The following is an 18,555-nucleotide window of genomic DNA, read 5'->3' on the forward strand; positions in this document are numbered from 1 at the left end:
ACTTTAACATCAACATGCTAGAGATGGAGAGGCATCCACATGAGAAATATTCTCTCATTAAAAAAAAAAAAAGAAGCAACGAAGACAGTATACTTACTTTTAAATTACAGGTTCACAGCATACACTACACTGTGGAGTTAAAAAAATAACAGCTGGACGACCAATGACTAAAGACACATTCTGGACCTTCCAGGTGGCAAAGAAGTTCAAACTCTGGACTCCTTCCTTGGGGGAAATACTCACACTTCACACATTCATTGATGCAGAAGGGTGGATGTGGCTACAGCCTGGCGGTTCACTCCCCTGAGGAACGTGCTCTGGGAGGGGTGTGATAGAACCACGGGCCGGCACAGGGGACTAAGACATTGCTAGTGATGAGAAAACGCAGATGAAAGGCATACTTGTCCTTTCTAGCCCAAAGAAGAAACCATCATCATCACGTTGTAGGACAGTGAGAAAAAACTCCATTTTTATGAAAAACTAGTTTTCGATTTTACGCCACACTTTTCCTTTTTAATAATTGTTAGAGAAAGTGTCTTGGTTTATTGCTGAGCTCTTAGTTACGAATGGAAGAGATTTTTTTTCTCCCTTTGCAGAGGAGAAAAGCACTCTGTCCTCAAAGCACGAAGTCAGTTGCTTTTCTGGGGAAGAGACAAATCTGAGCTGGATTTGGAGCTGACAATGAGACAGGACAATGGCAGGACGACTGCCCACTGTAACAAAAAGCGTAATGGCTGCAGCCACATTTTTCTCTGCCAATCCAGCTGTGTGATGGTGGTTAGAAAGTAATAATAAAATCACCAACCTCAGAATGCTTTCGCCAAATGTCTATGTTCTTGCGCTGAGCTTTCGAGAAATGGTCCCAAGCTTTTTGTCTGGTAGAAGCGTTGAAAACGGCCACAATCTGCTCAACTTTGGTGAACAAGGAAGTCAAACAAGACAAGTAATTTATGTTGTGATCACTATAGGGAAGCAAAGCAAAGACACTAGGCATCTATGGATGATGTCACAGTAGAACTAACATCATCAATAGCCATCCCATTTGTGCCTTTTTGTACTTACATTTTAGCAAGGTTGGGGTGTCTCCCTTCAAGTCTGTCTCCACAACTTTAGGTTAAAATAAACTCTAAGTATGACCAGGCAAAGGTCATGGGCACCTGCTTCCAAGCATTCTTTGGTTCTTTTACAAATGTGACTTGGTGTATCTATATACCTAGATCTATTGATCATATGGGTACAGGGGTTGGCATACAGATACAGATATATAGATAAAGCAATGCCTGGCTTGGGGCTTAGAAGTGAAGTTGGGATGGAATGGCTGAATGAGGAAGAGCCAAACATATATCTTTTTTTTTTTTTTTTCGTTTGGTCTTCATCTCAAGGACTCAACTGTAGCCCTCTGAAGACTTGACCATGTTCAAGTTCCAAGTTGGGGCAATGAGTAGTAAGTAGTAGTAGACAGAAGTGTCATATCTCCCCTCAATCTCAGGCCCATCGCTACTCCTTGGCTCCTTTTACCTCCCCCGTTGTACCCACTACAGCCTTCCCTGCAGCTTTCTGGCAGGGAAGAGGGGTCACTGCCTCCACTTCAAGACAGACTGAGGCTCCCCCAACCAGCAGCACTGGCATGCAGACTTTATTTCCACACCACAGGGCACCCGCTGTAGTTCACCATGACCACATACCATTCTCTGTCATTCCATTTTCACTTCCATAAGACTTCCCTCCCTCTGGTTCCCAGATCCCTTGAAACTCCAACTCTATCACTTTGACTTCATTGAGAACTTCTGTGGCTTCCAGACACGGTGAGAATGGAATGATAAATGTGGAGGGGTTGTGAACAAAGCTCTATAGAGAGAGCGGTAGGCTCTCAGGAGTGGATATTACAGGTGGGGCCAACCAACTGCAGATTCAGTCTTGCTGAAAAAATTATTGACTTAGTAAGCATGGGATTAAGGAAATTATAGCACTGAACTAACCATACAATTGAACATGAACTTGCACATATTTAGTTAGAATGTCATAGTTAAAATTAGCTTCTCATGGATGCTAAGACTCTATCAAACATAAATTTTTCTTAAGAGATTTCCAAGGCTCTATTACCAAAAAGGACATCAAAGCTCTTCCAAATCTTCCAGGTGTCCAAAGAATGTCAAAGAGTCATAGAATAATCTCCACGGAAGAACAACACCTGGGGCATCACTTTTAAAAATTAGCACACAGAATAGACAGGTGTGTGAGGGGCAGAAGAAGAAAGCTGTTTCCGTTCACTTCCCACATTGTAAATATCCTATGATGCCGATAAGCAACCACTACCTGATCTATGGGTAGTTTTCACAGGGGCTTTTATGTTGATTGTTTTCCACCTCAAGAGAATCCCAACTCTAAACCTCCTTATTTACCAAACTTTATCATCATGCCACATGATCAATTTATTGCACTCAGTTTGAACAGGAGGATCTGCCAGCAGTTTAGCTCATACTCTCCTTGAGTGGGAGGGGCTTCGATCTCCTCACCTCACCTGGAGGAAGTCACACTGCCAGGCTAGTCACCTTGAGTGCTTCCTTTCAAATGACCACCAACCCCATGGCTCGGCCACGCTGCATCTTGGCTGATGGAGGAGAACGATGCAGCCTCACTGTTGTTCTGTCAGTATGCAGGCTGGGTTCTTCGGGGTCTTCAAGCTGCCTTCTGCTCAGGCAACACACAGCAGTCAGTCCCCGTGCCATCGTGGAATACATTGTCAGATGAGATTATGTGGCAGGGACAGAGGTGGTAGTGACTGTGAGATATTAAAGAGTAACAGGTCCCCCGTTACTCTTCATAGTAGAGCTCTCTGAATGATAACATTTAGAAGAATAAAAACTGGTGTCCTGACAGCAGGCCTGAGGGGAGGGACAATAAGGGTGGAGGCGAGTATTTGGGTGGTGATAGTCAAAATTCTGCCATGAATCAGGGAAGGCAGTTAATAAATGGGATATACTTCAGAAAAAGTATGTGTTCATACATGTGTGTGGAGTGGAGGGCGGTAGGTAAGAGACCAGTAATTCACAGGGAGGAGTACAGAAGGAAAAGCACTTAGAACAAAGAGCCAAGGGCCAAAAACTACACATGTTCAAAGGTAAAAATAGATCCCCCATCTACTCAAGTCATGTGTTACTACAGATATTCCATGTTTGAGGGGAAGTGTCTCAGTTATTTAGAACGTGCTATTACCATATGCCGGAACATCAGTTGAATTCATGCACTTGTTCATTCTTTTAGCAAACATCTGAGATCCTACTGGTTACCAGGCATTTGACTGGTTGCTAGAAATATATGATTAAGACATAGTCCTTGCCCTTGGTGAGATCACAGTCTCTAGGGAGAAAGAAAGACAAGCAGATAATTACCCTAAACAAGAGAGGTATGGATGACACCTATGGGGACGTAGTACTTAACTTAGTAGGCGGAGTCAGGCAACACCCCCAAAGAATGCAACATTTTCGATAGGCCTTAACCAGTGTATCAATGCTTGTTCAGCTGAGAAGGCCGGGTTGGTTGGCCAGTTAAAAGCCTGACTTGGAATTGTGAAAGGACTTCCTGTGAACAGAGCTGGTGGGGGTGGGGCTAATGCTGGGCAAGAATGAATAAGAAAGGACCATGTATGCCAAGCCAGTTTGTAAACTTGATACTGTAGGCCACAGGGGGCAGATCTAAGTAGGATCTGCTTGGGAGAAATGACAAGGCTTGAATTAAGGCAGAGCCCTGGAGTGGAGGGAGGAGCAAGGAATCATTTGACAGGGCAAGTTGACAGGACATGGTGGATGATTTGCTGTGAGGGAGAAGAGGAGGGAGCTAAGGACGACTCAAGCTTGGGAAGTACATCAGAGTCCAAGAGGATGAGTACAGGTGGAGGTCTCAGAAAAAAGGTAAGAAAATTGCTCTTGGACATGCTAAATTTGAGATGCCTGAAGGTCATCCAGATGGAGCTGAAATACATACTGGGAGTTTAGGAAGCAGTCAGAATTCAAAGAGATCTATCTTAAGTTTTCTGGGCCATTCTTGATTTCATGTAATTGTATTCTTTTCAATAGGGGAATTAATTAAAAACAAAACTAAATGTGATTAATTTTACACTTCTTTCCTTATTAAGTTTTATACTCTCCTGCACATATTAACAAATAAAAAAAAAAAGAAAACCCAAAGCAAAACCCAAAAACTGTAACTCAGCTTAGGTTTAAAATATACTCTCACAGTAGTTCTATGGCCTAGTTCACGTTTGTCTTGCAAATGAAATTTCTTGGGCACACAAAAGGACTCAAAGAGTGCTTGGATCAGCACAAATTCATCATCATTAGAGAGGACCTCCGAGCCTATGACCTAATGAATGTGATTCAAAGACATGCATTTTTTAAGTCATAAATCAGATGCCCGCTAGAATTGATGTCACAGGTAAAGACCATAGACTCTTCATTGTCAAAAAGAAATCAATGAATTCAACTACCACTCAGTACCTCTCCAGTAGAATTCATTCTACTCGTTCCATACACAATAAAGCTACAAGCAGTGATGGGATCTTTAAAATTCTACTTAAAAGCTCAAAAAAGAGATAAATAGTAGACAAGATGGCACTGGCATTTGTTCCAGAAATGTAACTTACTGAAGATGTGATTTAGGCAGAATAAATTCAGCAAGGGGGAGTATTCTTTGGGGGATTAATCACAACGTGTCTTTTACTGTAATACAGTTTTGTTTTTTGTAATTTAAACACTCATGTATTGTTTGATCACATCTCATATTAGTCAACCCCCATCATTGCTTTCACCACCCCTAGTGGTCTATGGAGTGTGACTGTAAGGTCTTCCTGGGCCTACAGCAGTTAGCATAACATTTTAAAAGTATTATCAACAGAAAGAACTCTTAGTCAGAAAATTTAAATTTACCTTTCACACCTTGCAAATCTTTCCCCCCTGATTCTATGTTGTAAGTGTTTTGCCTAAGTTAGGTTATCTGAAGGTCATGGACACAAAAGTGACTGACTTTTCACAAGTATGCTTGAATGTCAGCCTGAGGTGTCATAATAAAGTCTCTCATACACATTTCTAGTAGGTATAAATGAACACGAGAGGATAAACAGAACAATGAGGAAATTGCTCAGTACTCTTTGCAGCTGCAAACCTTTTGTTAAAAGATAAACTAAGGCATATTAAAAGTTTGAAGAGTTTATTTGAGCAAAAATTGATTCAAATTGGGCAGTGTTAAACTGGAAGTGGTTAAAAGCAATCCACCGACAGGAGCTGGGGAGAGGCTTTCACAGAGAAAAGGGGGAAACAAAGCAAGGAAATTACAGACTCGCCATATCTCAAAGCCTCCTTGGCTGTTTATGATTGGTTGTCCTTGGGTTTCGATTGTGTAACCCTGAAGCACTGACAGACTTAGATTTTGGTTTGTTTATGTAAGCCACCACAGCCTCAGAGCCACCTTAATCTAATGGCCTCCTTCTTTAATAAATGTAACACTCTACTAGTGATTATTCACTACCTCGTAAGTGTGTAACTGAGGCGACATACACACACCCCCACATACATATACCACATGGGCATATATGTTTATATCCTTCATAATTTAAAAACAAAACCCATAAAACCAAGTGAATTTCATAACTTTTTTTTTGTACTTCCCCCCCCTTCAAAAGTGTTTGAGCATCTGCTGAGTTCAGAGCACACTCCTTACTTGAGAGAGAACTTTATAAATGATCTTGAGCAGCACTTGTCTTCTGTCTTCTCAGGGAAGGAAAGCTCAGAACTGGACATCCATTTACCCAGAAACAGAACAATGGGAACAAACTTCCTGGGAAGGAGCAGAGCACCCATCACGCAACCACCGATTTCTGGGCTGCACAACGCTCCTGAATTTTGAGCTCCACACAGAAGCACATTGGAAGCCTCAAAAGAGAAAGGTCAGGTTCCCCCAAAGAACATAAGCACAGCCCTTTTGCCTTTGTACCCTCCTGACTGCATTCTTTCTCCTAGTTCCTGGACCTCCTGCATCTTTTGTTCCAGCTAAGCAGCTGGGAAAGAGCCTTCAACCCATGTAGCGTCCTAAATATCTGGAGAAACTGATTAAGTCCTTACCCGCGGTAGGCCTTCCTAAATAGAGCATCTGGAACTAACCTTCCAAGCTTCATTTTTGTTTTTAATGCGATCTGGGCTCACGAGAGAGCCTTCACTCTACCAGATTCAGTAGGAAATCTTATTTTCCTTTAAGGGATAATACTTTTTCCAAATCCTCTATTAAGAGGTCATAAGAGATTTTTTTGCACAGGCACATAACAAAGGAAATAATAGACCTTTTTACTGTTGTCTTTAAATACTCAAAGTTGGGTGGGGCTGGTGAGCCTGGCCCTGGGTTGAAGAATTATAATGGATGGAATGTAGTAAGTGATTGGGCTCTCAGGGCACCCAAGGGAGCAAGACAAAGCCAGAGGGAGAAGCAGTTAGTGTCAAACACGGGGACATGGTAAGAAGAAGCTGCTATGAGAGATTCCCAGAGAGATTTCCACGAGCTCCCTCAGGTAGGCTCTGGGGCCTGATCTCAGAGGAGTCTGTCAGTCAGTCTGGCAGGAAGCCCAGGAAGCAGGATGAACATGGTCAAACCCACGTATCATGAACGCATGGACAGGAATTTCAAGTTGAGGAGGAAAAAGGGCATTCTGGGGTTTTGTCTTGAGAGGAGGAAAAAGAGCATTGCGTGACACTGTGAATCCATCACACCCCCTTGTTACACCAACTGCAGGAGTTCAGGAAGTTCCAGTCTGAACTTCCTGACTAGATGACGCCAGAGATTTGGGATTCTCTTGGGGACTGGGATGGGGATAGAAAGAAAGAGAAACATGCTGAGCCAATTATACAAAGAAAATAGGATGCTTTCAGTAAACTTCAAGCAAGCGGGAAATGGTGACGTTGTTCAAATACATGGAAAGACATTAGACAGACAGCGACTTTTTAAGCTTTGTATAAATCACGACACATTTCAAGGCACTGGAGATCCCCTTGACAATGCATATAATTCAAATACTTTGGAAAGTAACAAAACAAAAATCCATGAGAAAATTATCATTTTAATGGTTCCTTACAATACATAGCATTTTTCAGGCTTTTTAAATCCAACAAATCCTCCTGCCTAGATTATCCCTATGGACTAATTAAAGCAACGAACAACTATAAGAAAAAAGGAATAAAATGAACCGTCAAGTCTCCTTCCCCATCCTGACTATCTGCTCACCCTGTCTCACTCTTTAAAGGTAACCACTGCTAACATATCCAGCATATCCATCCAGAGAAAACGTTACAAAGATAGTACGCGCTGTGTCTAGTTTTCTATGTGCAGCCTGTGTTTCACTTACACAAAAGTGCTAATATTATACACACTGTGCAGCACCTTGCTTTTTTTCACTTATCATATCATGGAAATCTATTCACATGTGTATTAATAAGGCTGAAGTGAACACCCTCACACATATCTCCTGACATTCTTACATGCCGTGTTTCCCCGAAAATAAGACCTAGCCGGACCATCAACTCTAATGTGTGTTTTGGAGCAAAAATTAATATAAGACCCGGTATTATATTATATTATATTAGACTTGGTATTATATTATATATATTATATTATATTATATTATATTATATTATATTATATTATATTATATTATATTACATTATAAGACCCGGTCTTATATTATATTCAAATAAGACCGGGTCTTATATTAATTTTTGCTCCAAAAGACGCATTAGAGCTGAGGGTCTGGCTAGGTCTTATTTTCGGGGAAATACGGTAGTTAACATCCATCACATTTACAATTTTTATTGTTGTGATGAGAACTTTTAAGATCTACTCTCTTAGCAGTTTTCAAATACACAAGACAGTATTGCTAACTCTGATCATCATATTGCACATTCTATCCCCTGGACTTCTTTACCTTATAACTGGAAGTTTGTACCTTCTGGCTCCCTTCACCCATTTCCCCCGCCCCCACCCCCTGCCTCTGGCAGCCACCAATCTAGCAGATTGTGTTTTAACAGGCTCTCCAGGTGATTCCAATGCATGCTGCAGTTTGAGAACCTCTGATTTAAAACATTTAAATTTCAGTTAATTTTCTCAAAGTCCCCAGCAATCCTCTGAGGCAGACACTATACCCATTTCACTGGTAAAGAAACTGAGATTGACAGAGGTAGAATTACTTGTCCCAGGTCCTGTACCTAGCAAGTGGTGAGACTGGGAATGGAAATTGCATGTGCCCAACTTCAAATCATGTATTTGAAGGTATCAGAAAAGCCTAAGAGAGCTTGGAAGTGTGTTATACTGAGTGTAAAACTGGATGGAATTCGGTGTATTTGGTGTGATTTGGTACGTTATTGTGTGGTCTAAGAACCCTCAAAAAGTTTTCCATATAAATTAATGGTAATTGCATCTTCAGTTTACACCATTTTGGCTTGCAAAAGATTTTCATAGGAACACTCTACTTTCGGATAGTGGGGGAACACCATACATGACTGAGTCACGGTGTAAGAAGTGCTGTAAGGGAGCTTGTGGACAGTACCAAAGCAGGCAGGAAGGACCAAAACCTTAAGGTAAATAGAATTTTCTGCCACAAAGAAGCCAAACACTGGATGCTATGATGGGGCAAGGAGCGTCACTGCCCCCTCTCCAAGAGTGTATTAAGGAATCTGACAGTAAAGAAGAATTGAAGTGTCTGGAAAAAGGGCCCTTCCATGTGTGTCTACCAGACTGGAATCACCTCCTCAGCACGCACTTTAATCAGAAATCCATTCTGCGCTACTTGTTTTTATTACTGCTGTTAAATAAGAAGCCCCAGCAAGGCACACTTCAGGAGGTGGAGCCACGGAAATGCTTTCAGGAAGCACACCCTCTGAAGGACTGCTGTGAGAGCGCAGGGAGGGTCAGGAAGCCGAGGCTCCACCTCTAAGGTGCTGTGTGGCCTGAAGAAAGCCTCCAGCTGTCCAGACCCCCAGGCACAGCGGGATGAGCTTGACTGTCCTGAAAACTCTTTCTAGCTCTGTGACCCCACAGAACGGGGTTGGCAACCTTTATCTGCAAAGGAGCAGGTGGTAAAGTTTGGCTTTGAGGGTCGCAGGGCTGCCCTGCTAGAGAAAGTGCGTCCACACCTAAGCAGTGTGTCTCCTTCAACCGAAACCCTTTCACTGTGCCTGTGGCTACGTTTCCATCCTTCTCCCTGGACACAGCTTCCTTTTGATGGAGCATGACCGTTATTGGTGGAGCATGACTGTTATTGGTGGAGCATGACCATTAAGCTGTACTCTTTTTCAGGGGCATGAAGAGGCAAGAACACGTCACCTCTGCCTTAAAGTAACTTTACTGACACCTTGCTTGTCCTCAGATCTAGTTTGAAAGTGTCCTGGCTTTAAAAAACTTTTTGTGTAATTAATTTTTGTATGTGGATTCTTTCCAAAGTAGTTCAGAGACAGTTTCTTCAGTCCCTCTTTCCCCAGCAACCACCACCAGGGTACACACACGTACACACGTGTACACACACACGTACACACACGCACCCATTCCCCTTACACTTGGCAGTGGCTTCTTCTCCAGTCCCTACAGCTGGGCTCATGTCAAGGTATCAGGGTTTTCAACTTTAGCTCCCAAAGTTATATCTTCCCTGAATTGCTTCACTCAACATGTACTATGGTTGTTCTTGAAATCTAGCCTCCTGCAATGCTCTGTTGTTCCAGAGTTTAAGACTTATTTTTTCTCTCATGTTTGCTGTCATTAATTTTTTAAAAATGTTACTATCGCAGTGGTATTATTTGGCTCAGTTTATATATTTTCAGTGAGACTGAAAGAGAAGATACCAAAAAACGTTCAACTCAGCCCTGGCGGGCTTCCAGCATCCTCCAGTGTCACTTTGGTACCCTGTGAACAGAAAATTCTGTGTTCAGCCTCGACTTGGAAGTTCTTATAAATAATATTTTCTCTGGACATTTATTCCCTGGGAGCAAAGAAGTATTTTTAATGAAAATTATGTTTCCGGCACTTAAAGCATCAGCAAGTATACCTATCAGTATGATGTTGAGGATACACAGAAAATCTGTCAAGTTGCTAAAGCAGTTAGGGGAATTTTTTCCCATGGATGAAAGAGAGCAATGACGGCCACAGACATGGGAAAACATTTTAACACTTCATAAAATTATTTTTCCACAGTAGGGACACAGGAGTCAAATTTCCCTTGGCGGAAATAAAACGTTTAGCTGGGATGTTCGGAAGAAGTCAGTGATTTCAGAAAGAGCTTTTTAGGCAGAAGAAATGTGGATGAGGACAGCAATCTGCCTGAGGCGGGGTCACGGTGCACACCGAGAGCAGAGATCCCTCACGTTTCCCTGGAGCTCTTTGCAGACTACCTGCCACTTCAGAGGAACCCAATAAATATTTGTGGATGGATTTCATCATTCATTCAAACACCTCAGGCTTTTACGATTTTAGTCAGAGAAGAGACGAGGATGTGACAGAGGAGACCAGTGAGGGCAAAGTGCAGCCTCTCTGAAGAATTCGGCCAGTTTGTAGCACCAGCAGGTGAGGGTGCCACACACACCCTCAGGGGTGAAATGTGGCTTAAAAGTCACAGTGCTGCCCAGCAGATGTAACCACAACGGCCACAGCAAGGCACAAACAGCACCGTGTGTGGAGGAGCAGCTGATCCTCTGTTCTGTGATCAGCTCAGGAGCGCCTGACATTGTGATTGTGTTTAGATATTCAGAGATATTAAAGGATCGAAGTCAGTGACATGATAAGGGCTGCAGAACATTCTGAGTGGGAAGGAACTAAGTTAGGGAACTGTCTGGTCAAACGCTTTCACGACAGAGATGGGAACACTGTGAGCTAAGACACTTAAAGGACTTTTCTAAAGTCACCTGGCTCATTAACAATGGAGCTGGGTTAGAACCAGGATCGCTTCGCGCCCGATCAAAACTCTCTCTACTATTTGCTACTTCAAGTTCTAAGGGGAGGTTGATGCAAATTCCTACCACCCACGTAAAAAGCAAATTTGTATGACAGTTCTCACCTTCCCAACCTCCAGGTTAAAATAATATTAATAACAGTACGGTCGTAACACTACTGCAAAGTTCTCAACTAATGTGTATGCTCCATATTCTACTTTAAGGGAGTATATTAGGGCCAAGCCAGTTGAAAGCATGGTTTACTCAAAAATCTAATGGTTAGAATATGTTTTGTGGTTATTAGCTTTCAGCTCAACTTCCAATGCCAGCATCAGTTCCACCTATGTTACCTAACTGTCAACTGGTCTTTGTATGGAGGAGCTTTCCAAGAGTCAGGCAGAGCGCTGTGAAATGAGAATGCTAAGTATCTGTATCCATTTAGCCTGAAATCTTGCCAGAGGGAAAAACAAACAAACTTGAGAAAGTAACTAAATGCTCAAGCAGATAGTACTAACAGGAGCTGCAGATGGCAGGACAGAGGGAGATGGTTATGTGTCGTAACAGACAGCCAAGGTCTCATGGAAGAAGTGTGATAGAAGCTGGACTGGGGGGTAATGCTAGAGGCAAGTGCTTTGTTTTCTAACCAGAGAGCAGCATTTGTACTCGGTGTGATGCCAGCACACTTCTTTAACTCCACCTGTAAACTGTACATTTAGAGTTAGAATGTCCTCCTCTGCTTATTTTCATTTTTCGTAATAAAAAGCACCTGGTGGTAGAAAGCAAATGGTACAAGAAGCCAAGAGCCTTGGGGTCTCATCTGTCCGTAAACTGCTAAATGACCAAGGCTATCACGTCTGGTCCCTGAGCCTCAGTTTCTTCCTCGGCAAAATGAGGGGGTTGGAACCAGTGCGTCCCTCAGGTCCCCTCTAGCTCTGACATTCTACAGTTTCTACTTCTCAATCCTGCTCATTATATTTATGGAAAGCATTTTTAAATGAATATTAATAAACCCAGCTCCACTGCAGTCTGCTTTCCCGCTTGCCTTTTCCCCACTTTGTTCCTTTCTCTTTCCCCAGGAAGCATGTTGGGAAAGGACCAAAGTGGGCATATCACGGAGTGTTTAAATTTTCATTAGATGTGTGAACGTTGTGACAAGGCATGCACAATTGATCATCTTGGCATGCATATTAATAATTGAATGCCGCGGTACATGCTTCCTGAACTTTCTAAACTATTCCTCTCTGAGCTTTGAGACAACAGGCTTTGCTCATAACTGGAAACTCGAAGGTGGGTAGGCCTCGGCGGAGTCCCTATGGAGCACGCATCTTTCTAAAGGCAAAGATCAATACCCCAAAGTCGCTCAGTTGGGAAACCTGGGGAAGTTTCTGCCAAATGGACAGTTTAAGAAATAACATAAACATGAGACAGGATGATATGAGGATAAGATGACATCTGAATGAGATGACTGATTTGTACTGGATTTTTTCCTCTTTCTTATATATCTAGGAATGAGATGTGCCCAGCTGGCCCAGAAAGGAGGAGAAAGCCCCGGGTGTCACAGCAGAATAGAAGATGTCCTCATCTAACGTCTTTGATAAGTGCCCATCTATGCTCAAAAGTTAAAACAAACAAACAAACAAAAGGATCCCGGATAGAAGTGAATGGAGGCGGTACTCCCCAAACTCCTGATGTGTTAATCCAACGCTGAGACGGAAACAATGCCTATTTAATTATGTTTAATAGCTGATCCTGGGAAAAATGTTGACAGAATCCAACACCAACAAAGCTGGAAGTTAACTGATGAACTTGAATATGGACCTTGAAATACGTCACAACTTTTTCTTTATGTTACTATTAATGGCTCTTTTCCCCCTCTCTGAGCAAATGCTATTTGCTCAAATATGGAAGTCAGGACAAATATAACAAGCAAGGCAAGGAGGTGAGTGCATCTTATCCAGCTTACGGACTAAGACTTAATGAAATTCCCTTCTCCTGTTCAACCAATTGGCTATTTCCAGCAAAATCCATACAGCGACTCACAATTTCACCATCTTGGAATTCGGCAGTGTACCTGAACTTTCCTGGCAGTTCTTAAATGAGCCCTTCCTTCAGGACTCCAGGCCAGCCACACTTGCAGTAAGAATCTAATTCATCAGTAGGCCTGCTTTTCCCAGCACTCTTGGCTTTCTGATGGGGGGCTGCCATGGGACAATTTCCCGGTACTCTTGGCTTACTAATGGGAGGGGGGCTGGCATGGGATGCTTCGGAGAAGGGTGTTCCTATTGTGGGGATCTTTTACGTGGGAGGGAGCACTCCGGAACTACTGCTGAAGAGCTAGATTTCCAGCCATGTAGGAGAAAGAAAGCTGAGCTGCCATTCCTGAATTTGAGTGCTTAACAATCCTATTCTAATTCTAAGTGTGGAAGCCAAAATGTGATTCCCGGGGTGCTTGCCAGGAACATAATGCAGATAAATGGGGGTATGACTGGTCCTGCTTTTGGAAAGCCCAACGAGTGTGTCCATTACTGTGGACTTTACCAGGTATGGTTTTCGAAGCAACTCCACGCACTGATACCAAAGTAACCCTATCACACTGAACCGAGCTGGAGAAAGCAAAACAGGTGGTTGAGTGAACATGACTCCACCAGACGTGACATGAGATACATTTAAAATTCAAAGGATGGCAAAATGAGCACCTTCCTACCAGGCTGGCCAGGTTACTGCTAGTATTTCCATGATGAATGTTAGGATTTGGTTGCCCTCTGCATCTGGGGAGGAGTCAGCTTTGTGAAACCACACAGAAGAGAACGGAACATTCCACGGTTGCTCAGTGAGATACGCGGTCTTCCTGTTCTACCTCACAGCCTTCATACCAGCTGAGGCTCATGTCTCAGGTATCTCCCATCTGCAGGTCTCCCTGAAGGGCTGTCGAGGACACACAGGAAGACCCCTCAGGTTCTCCATGGCTGGGGTATGAGCCCCTCAGCCAGCCTGAAGGCGACAAGATCAGCTGGAATCCTCGCCATCTCTGTTGGTAGCTGCTGGCTGCTGACTATTTCCCAGAACCAAATTACAGGGTTAAGCGGGATCCCCCAAATAGTAATAGGAATATGGAAAATGTGAAGGTTGTGGGACAGTTACAATGGGGGATATGTCAAAGCGAATTTTCCTGTTGACTCTGCCATCCCACCTCTCCTCAAACCCTCTAGCCTGCTACCAAATATCTGGTAAAGCATAGAAATTTCCAACAAAAGCATAGCTAGTGGGGGCTTTTTATGTTTTGCTTGATTACACATGCAAGTTGAAACCTCATTACCTGCAGACAGTTCCAACGCCAAAGCCAAACGACTCTAGGAGGTCCCTGGAAACTCCTAACCTTACTGTTTCGGGCTTCCTTCCTGCCTTCCCTCCAATCTATTCATTCATCCACTCACTCATCACCAAATATTTGTTCCAGACACTTGACATATATTAATGACTAAAAGAGACATGTCACTTCCTTTGCGATGCTTGTTATAATCATCAAAAACAGACGACAGATCACTAAATTATTACACATTTTGATAAGTGTTCCAAAGGACCTAATAAGATGCAGTGATGGTGAACCTACTAGGAGACAGTGGATCAGAAAGGGCTCTCGGAAGGAGTCATCATCTTTCAGCCAAGACCGAAAGGGGAAGATGGACTCAAGCGTGTGTGTGCGGGGGGGAAGAGCACATCATACAGAGAGAACAGATATGCAAAGGCTCAGAGGTGGGGTGAGCTCTGAAGGGCTCAGCTGGAAAGAATGAATAGGGATGAGTCAGGAAGCACTGACAGCATGGAGAGCTTTGCAGGTTAGGGAGAGTGGATATTATTTCAAGTACATTGGGAAGCTACCCAAGGAATTAAGTGGGGAAGACAGAATCTGAATTACATCAGATGATGTCTTAAAAGTAGACTGAACCGAAGTAAAAGTGGAAAGGGAAGAACTACGTATGGCAGAAACTGCTAAATGCCTCCCCGTAGCCATTCCCCCTTCTTTCTGCCTTACTAGAACTCCAGTTTTATTCTGGAGAGCAATGGGCCCAGTCAAAAGAGTGTATTTCCCATTTCCCTTGTAGCGAGGCAAGACCACACGTAACAATTCTGCACAATCAGATTTAATGAAAGGGGATCTTTGAGCAAGTTTTGCTTTCTTGCTCTAAAGAAGCAGAGATGTCCAAACTGCGGCCCACGGGCCAACTGCGGCCCGCAATCCATTGTTAATTGGCCCGCAGCAAATTCCAAAAATATATTTAGTTTACTTAAATAAACCAGGTGAGGCAATACGTACTTCACCTCTAGTGAGTGGTCCGGCTGTTTGTGTATTTTACCGCATATGGCCCTTGGTGAAAAACGCTGAAAAATGTTTGGACACCCCTGCTGTAAAGGTACAACCCCATCCTCTTTCTTTTTGCCTCTTCTTTTTCTTATGTGATTCAGCCTATTTAAAAAAAAAAAAAAAAAAAAAAAAAGGAAGAAAGAAGTAAAAGAAGAAAATGTGATGGCAGGAGCATTAGCAGCCATCTTAGATAACCATCCAGGAAAAGCTGACCACATCACAGAAACCTCAGGCCTGACAGCCTTCCTTGAACCACCGAAGCAGTGCCAAAAAGCACGTAAATCTGGATTTTACTGTGTGTGAAAAGAAAACAACCCCATTTATTAAAGACAGTTTGGTGGGGTTTCCTGTTACTCACGGGCAGACAGTATCTAACAGACACACCAGGCTTCTATGGTGCTCGGGCAGCCTGCACTTGGATGGTGTCAATTAAAACGCAGGGAAGTGTGTCTGTGTGAAGCTAGAAACAATGGAGCTTCCTGAAGGCCTAGGTGTGAGGTTGGTGGTGGGTGTAAAACTGACAGCATCTTGGCTTGGGGATTTACTAAAATTGGAAGGAAAACCCAAAGGGGAACAGGTCTGAAGATCAAAAGCAAGAATTCAATGTTTGAGGTGTTATAGTTGAGGTCCCTGAAACGTATCAATGACAGTCATCTCCACTCCTGTGGTTTCCATGAGACGGGATCTCCCTCCAGAATTCCTGGCCCTGCTCCAGCCCCGGGGGACTGAGGTGGGCTGTCTGCAGACAGCACCCGTCCCACTGCTCCTCCACAGGCCGTGTGGTACTCATAGGGCAGACGCCAGGGGACAAGGCCCGTGGACCTCCGTGCTGCCAGTGGCCAGATGTTCAACCCCATAATCCTTTATTGTGCAGATCTCAGTCTCGTTTTCCAATCTGGTTTTGTCAGCAGTGAAACGCTGAGGTTTCGATTCCCACACACTAGACTTCTTTGCCTGGCTCTCAGTGGTTTCAAACCGAGGCCAGCTCATACCTGTACCATGCCAGGCAGGCATATCGCATTCTTTCAGCCACATGATGGGGGCTTTGCTTTCATAGGAGCTTCTTTCAATAGATATTGCCAAAGAAAACTAAATTCCTCCCGTTTTCTAATATGTGGCTGCCTTGGTCTTCGTGGCCTGAGGAAGGGTTGTGTCTTCCCTGCTAGGTAAACTGCGTGGGAATGAGAATTTATTGAGGATTGATACCAGTGATCATTCTATTGTCTAGGCATTTGGCTTTTTGCCATAGCGTTGCAGGAACTGTATGTAGGTATTAGAATTGGTGGCCTTTCCCTCTCTCCCTTCCATTACTAACCCAGCCTTACCTCCTTCTACCCACTAATCCATTCTTTGCTTCCCTCCTTTAAAAGGTGGTACCAATATTAGTGGTTTTTTTTGTTTTTTTTTTGTTTTTTTTTAATCCTATCCCTAGCAACCCTGTCTTCAGAAGTGCTGGCCACACACAGTGGGTAAAGGGCCATTCCTCAAGACTGGGGAATCTGGGTAAGGTGGTCTGATAGTGGCCTGGATGGCATAGAGCAGTTCTGTTTTTCCCACTCCTTTTCTTTAAAGACAGCTGTTCCAGGTTGGTCTCATACCGGATATTGGGTCACTTCTCTGAGTTTATGTTTGGGAGTGTCTTAGATCATAGTTTACGCTGCTGCAAAAATGGTCTCTTGACGACAAAGTCATATAAAACACTTTCATGATTACGACCCTCTTTTTTCAAGCCCCTCTATTTTCCTCTCCTCACAGATACATTATCCCTTGGGTTTACACGGATGAAAGAGTGACAGGCCTTCGGCACATTATGTCATTGACAATAATACTAATTTTCACAATGAATATGTAAATCGCACATGTCACCGTCCTGTGTGGGACCCTGCACCTGGCATGGAATGGAGCATGGCATTGTTACAGTGTCATTCGATGGCTTTTACCAAGCGAGGGGATCTCAGCAGCTGTGATGCATTATGACGCTGTGACATTAACTACAGACACAGATAGAATGCCCATTAAAAAAATATATGCCCTTTTTTTGAATAGAGCCTTGGGTAATTACTCTGACTATTGTTCTATGAGAAAGCCCCACTGAAACCCCTTCATCAATTTAGGATCTGGACATGAAAAATCACCAGCATTGAGTAGTTAAGGCGATTTGCTTTCCAAAGGAAGAAAGGACAACAAATAATCCTGCAGAAAAATCTCTACTCCTGAGTCGCTTGTGTTGACAGCCAGAAGCTCACCTCAAATAAAGGATCCCGGGGAGAAGTTTTCCTGATGGTACCTTGTTCCTAAACAGAGCCCAGGGACAAGGTGTCCAGGGTCTCTTCCTACGGTCCACACTAGGAGGACGTGCGGGGACGTGTGGCAGCACGCAGCTGTGCTGTGAGCTGTGGGGAGGCAGCAGGCAGCCGTCCATCTGGCTGCTGTGACCTGGTGGCCGGGCTGGGTGTTCTGAGGAAAAGCTACAGAAATGATGCTCACCTGGAGAAGTAAACTCTCGGGGCAGGGTCCATGTTCCTCCAAGTCGCCACACAACATGATATAGGTTATGAGGGGTGCCATTCAAGATGGAGGAAAGTGGGAAATTCTCGAACTACTTACCCCCAAATGAAAAAAGAAAAAAAATGAATACGAAAGAAAAGGCAAAATCACGGCAAGACTGACGGCCCCCAACATCTTACTTACATTGAGTGAGGATTCCGGTTAAGGCGTTTTTGAAATTCTCCTTCGCTTCCTCCATCTCTTGCTCGTGGGTGGCTTTTTCATTCATCAGCCGGCGGACGTGGCTGTTGGCTGACTGCACCATGGAGTAGAACTGGTTTGCGGAACGACGATTCACTTCGCCTCGTTCGATCCAGGAAAGAAGCACTGTGATAGCCTCGGAAAACTTGCTATCGTCTGGAAATGGAAAACCACCAAGCACAAATCACGCCAAGGCAAGGAAATACACTTAACATTGGTCCCTCTGAAAAGACAGAGTGCGGCCCATCCAAATGGATACATTTTCAGAATCTGACAAATTGGCTTTCCTGACACTCATCATTCCATCATCACTTAACTTCTCTTTTCTCATTGAACCCCCTGGCATCACAAACATCCAAGAAATGCAGGGTGCTTTGCCCTCTCATCTACCAACTCGATGAGCTCAATTGTATATCTGTTCTGGGCATTCTTTGTAATTTGGTACAATCTCATTCTTCCTCCAAACCCTGATTTCTCTTTCTTCAGTGT

General features: G+C 43.6%; 1 protein-coding gene across 9 annotated transcripts in view; it reads right to left on the reverse strand.

The window, feature by feature from the left end:
* The window catches only part of ENOX1 (ecto-NOX disulfide-thiol exchanger 1), a 512,775-nt gene that overhangs the window by 103,758 nt on the left and 390,462 nt on the right, over positions 1 to 18,555 (reverse strand). For all 9 annotated transcript variants that reach the window (XM_081045517.1, XM_081045515.1, XM_081045511.1 and 6 more), the window contains 2 exons: positions 18,010 to 18,222; positions 806 to 912 (listed from right to left, as the gene is read on the reverse strand). In XM_081045517.1, coding sequence (XP_080901643.1) covers positions 806 to 912; positions 18,010 to 18,222 — 320 coding nt within the window. The remainder of the gene's footprint in view (positions 1 to 805; positions 913 to 18,009; positions 18,223 to 18,555) is intronic.

Source organism: Rhinolophus hipposideros (genome assembly GCF_964194185.1).
Source record: "Rhinolophus hipposideros genome assembly, chromosome: 4".
Taxonomy (NCBI): domain Eukaryota; kingdom Metazoa; phylum Chordata; class Mammalia; order Chiroptera; family Rhinolophidae; genus Rhinolophus; species Rhinolophus hipposideros.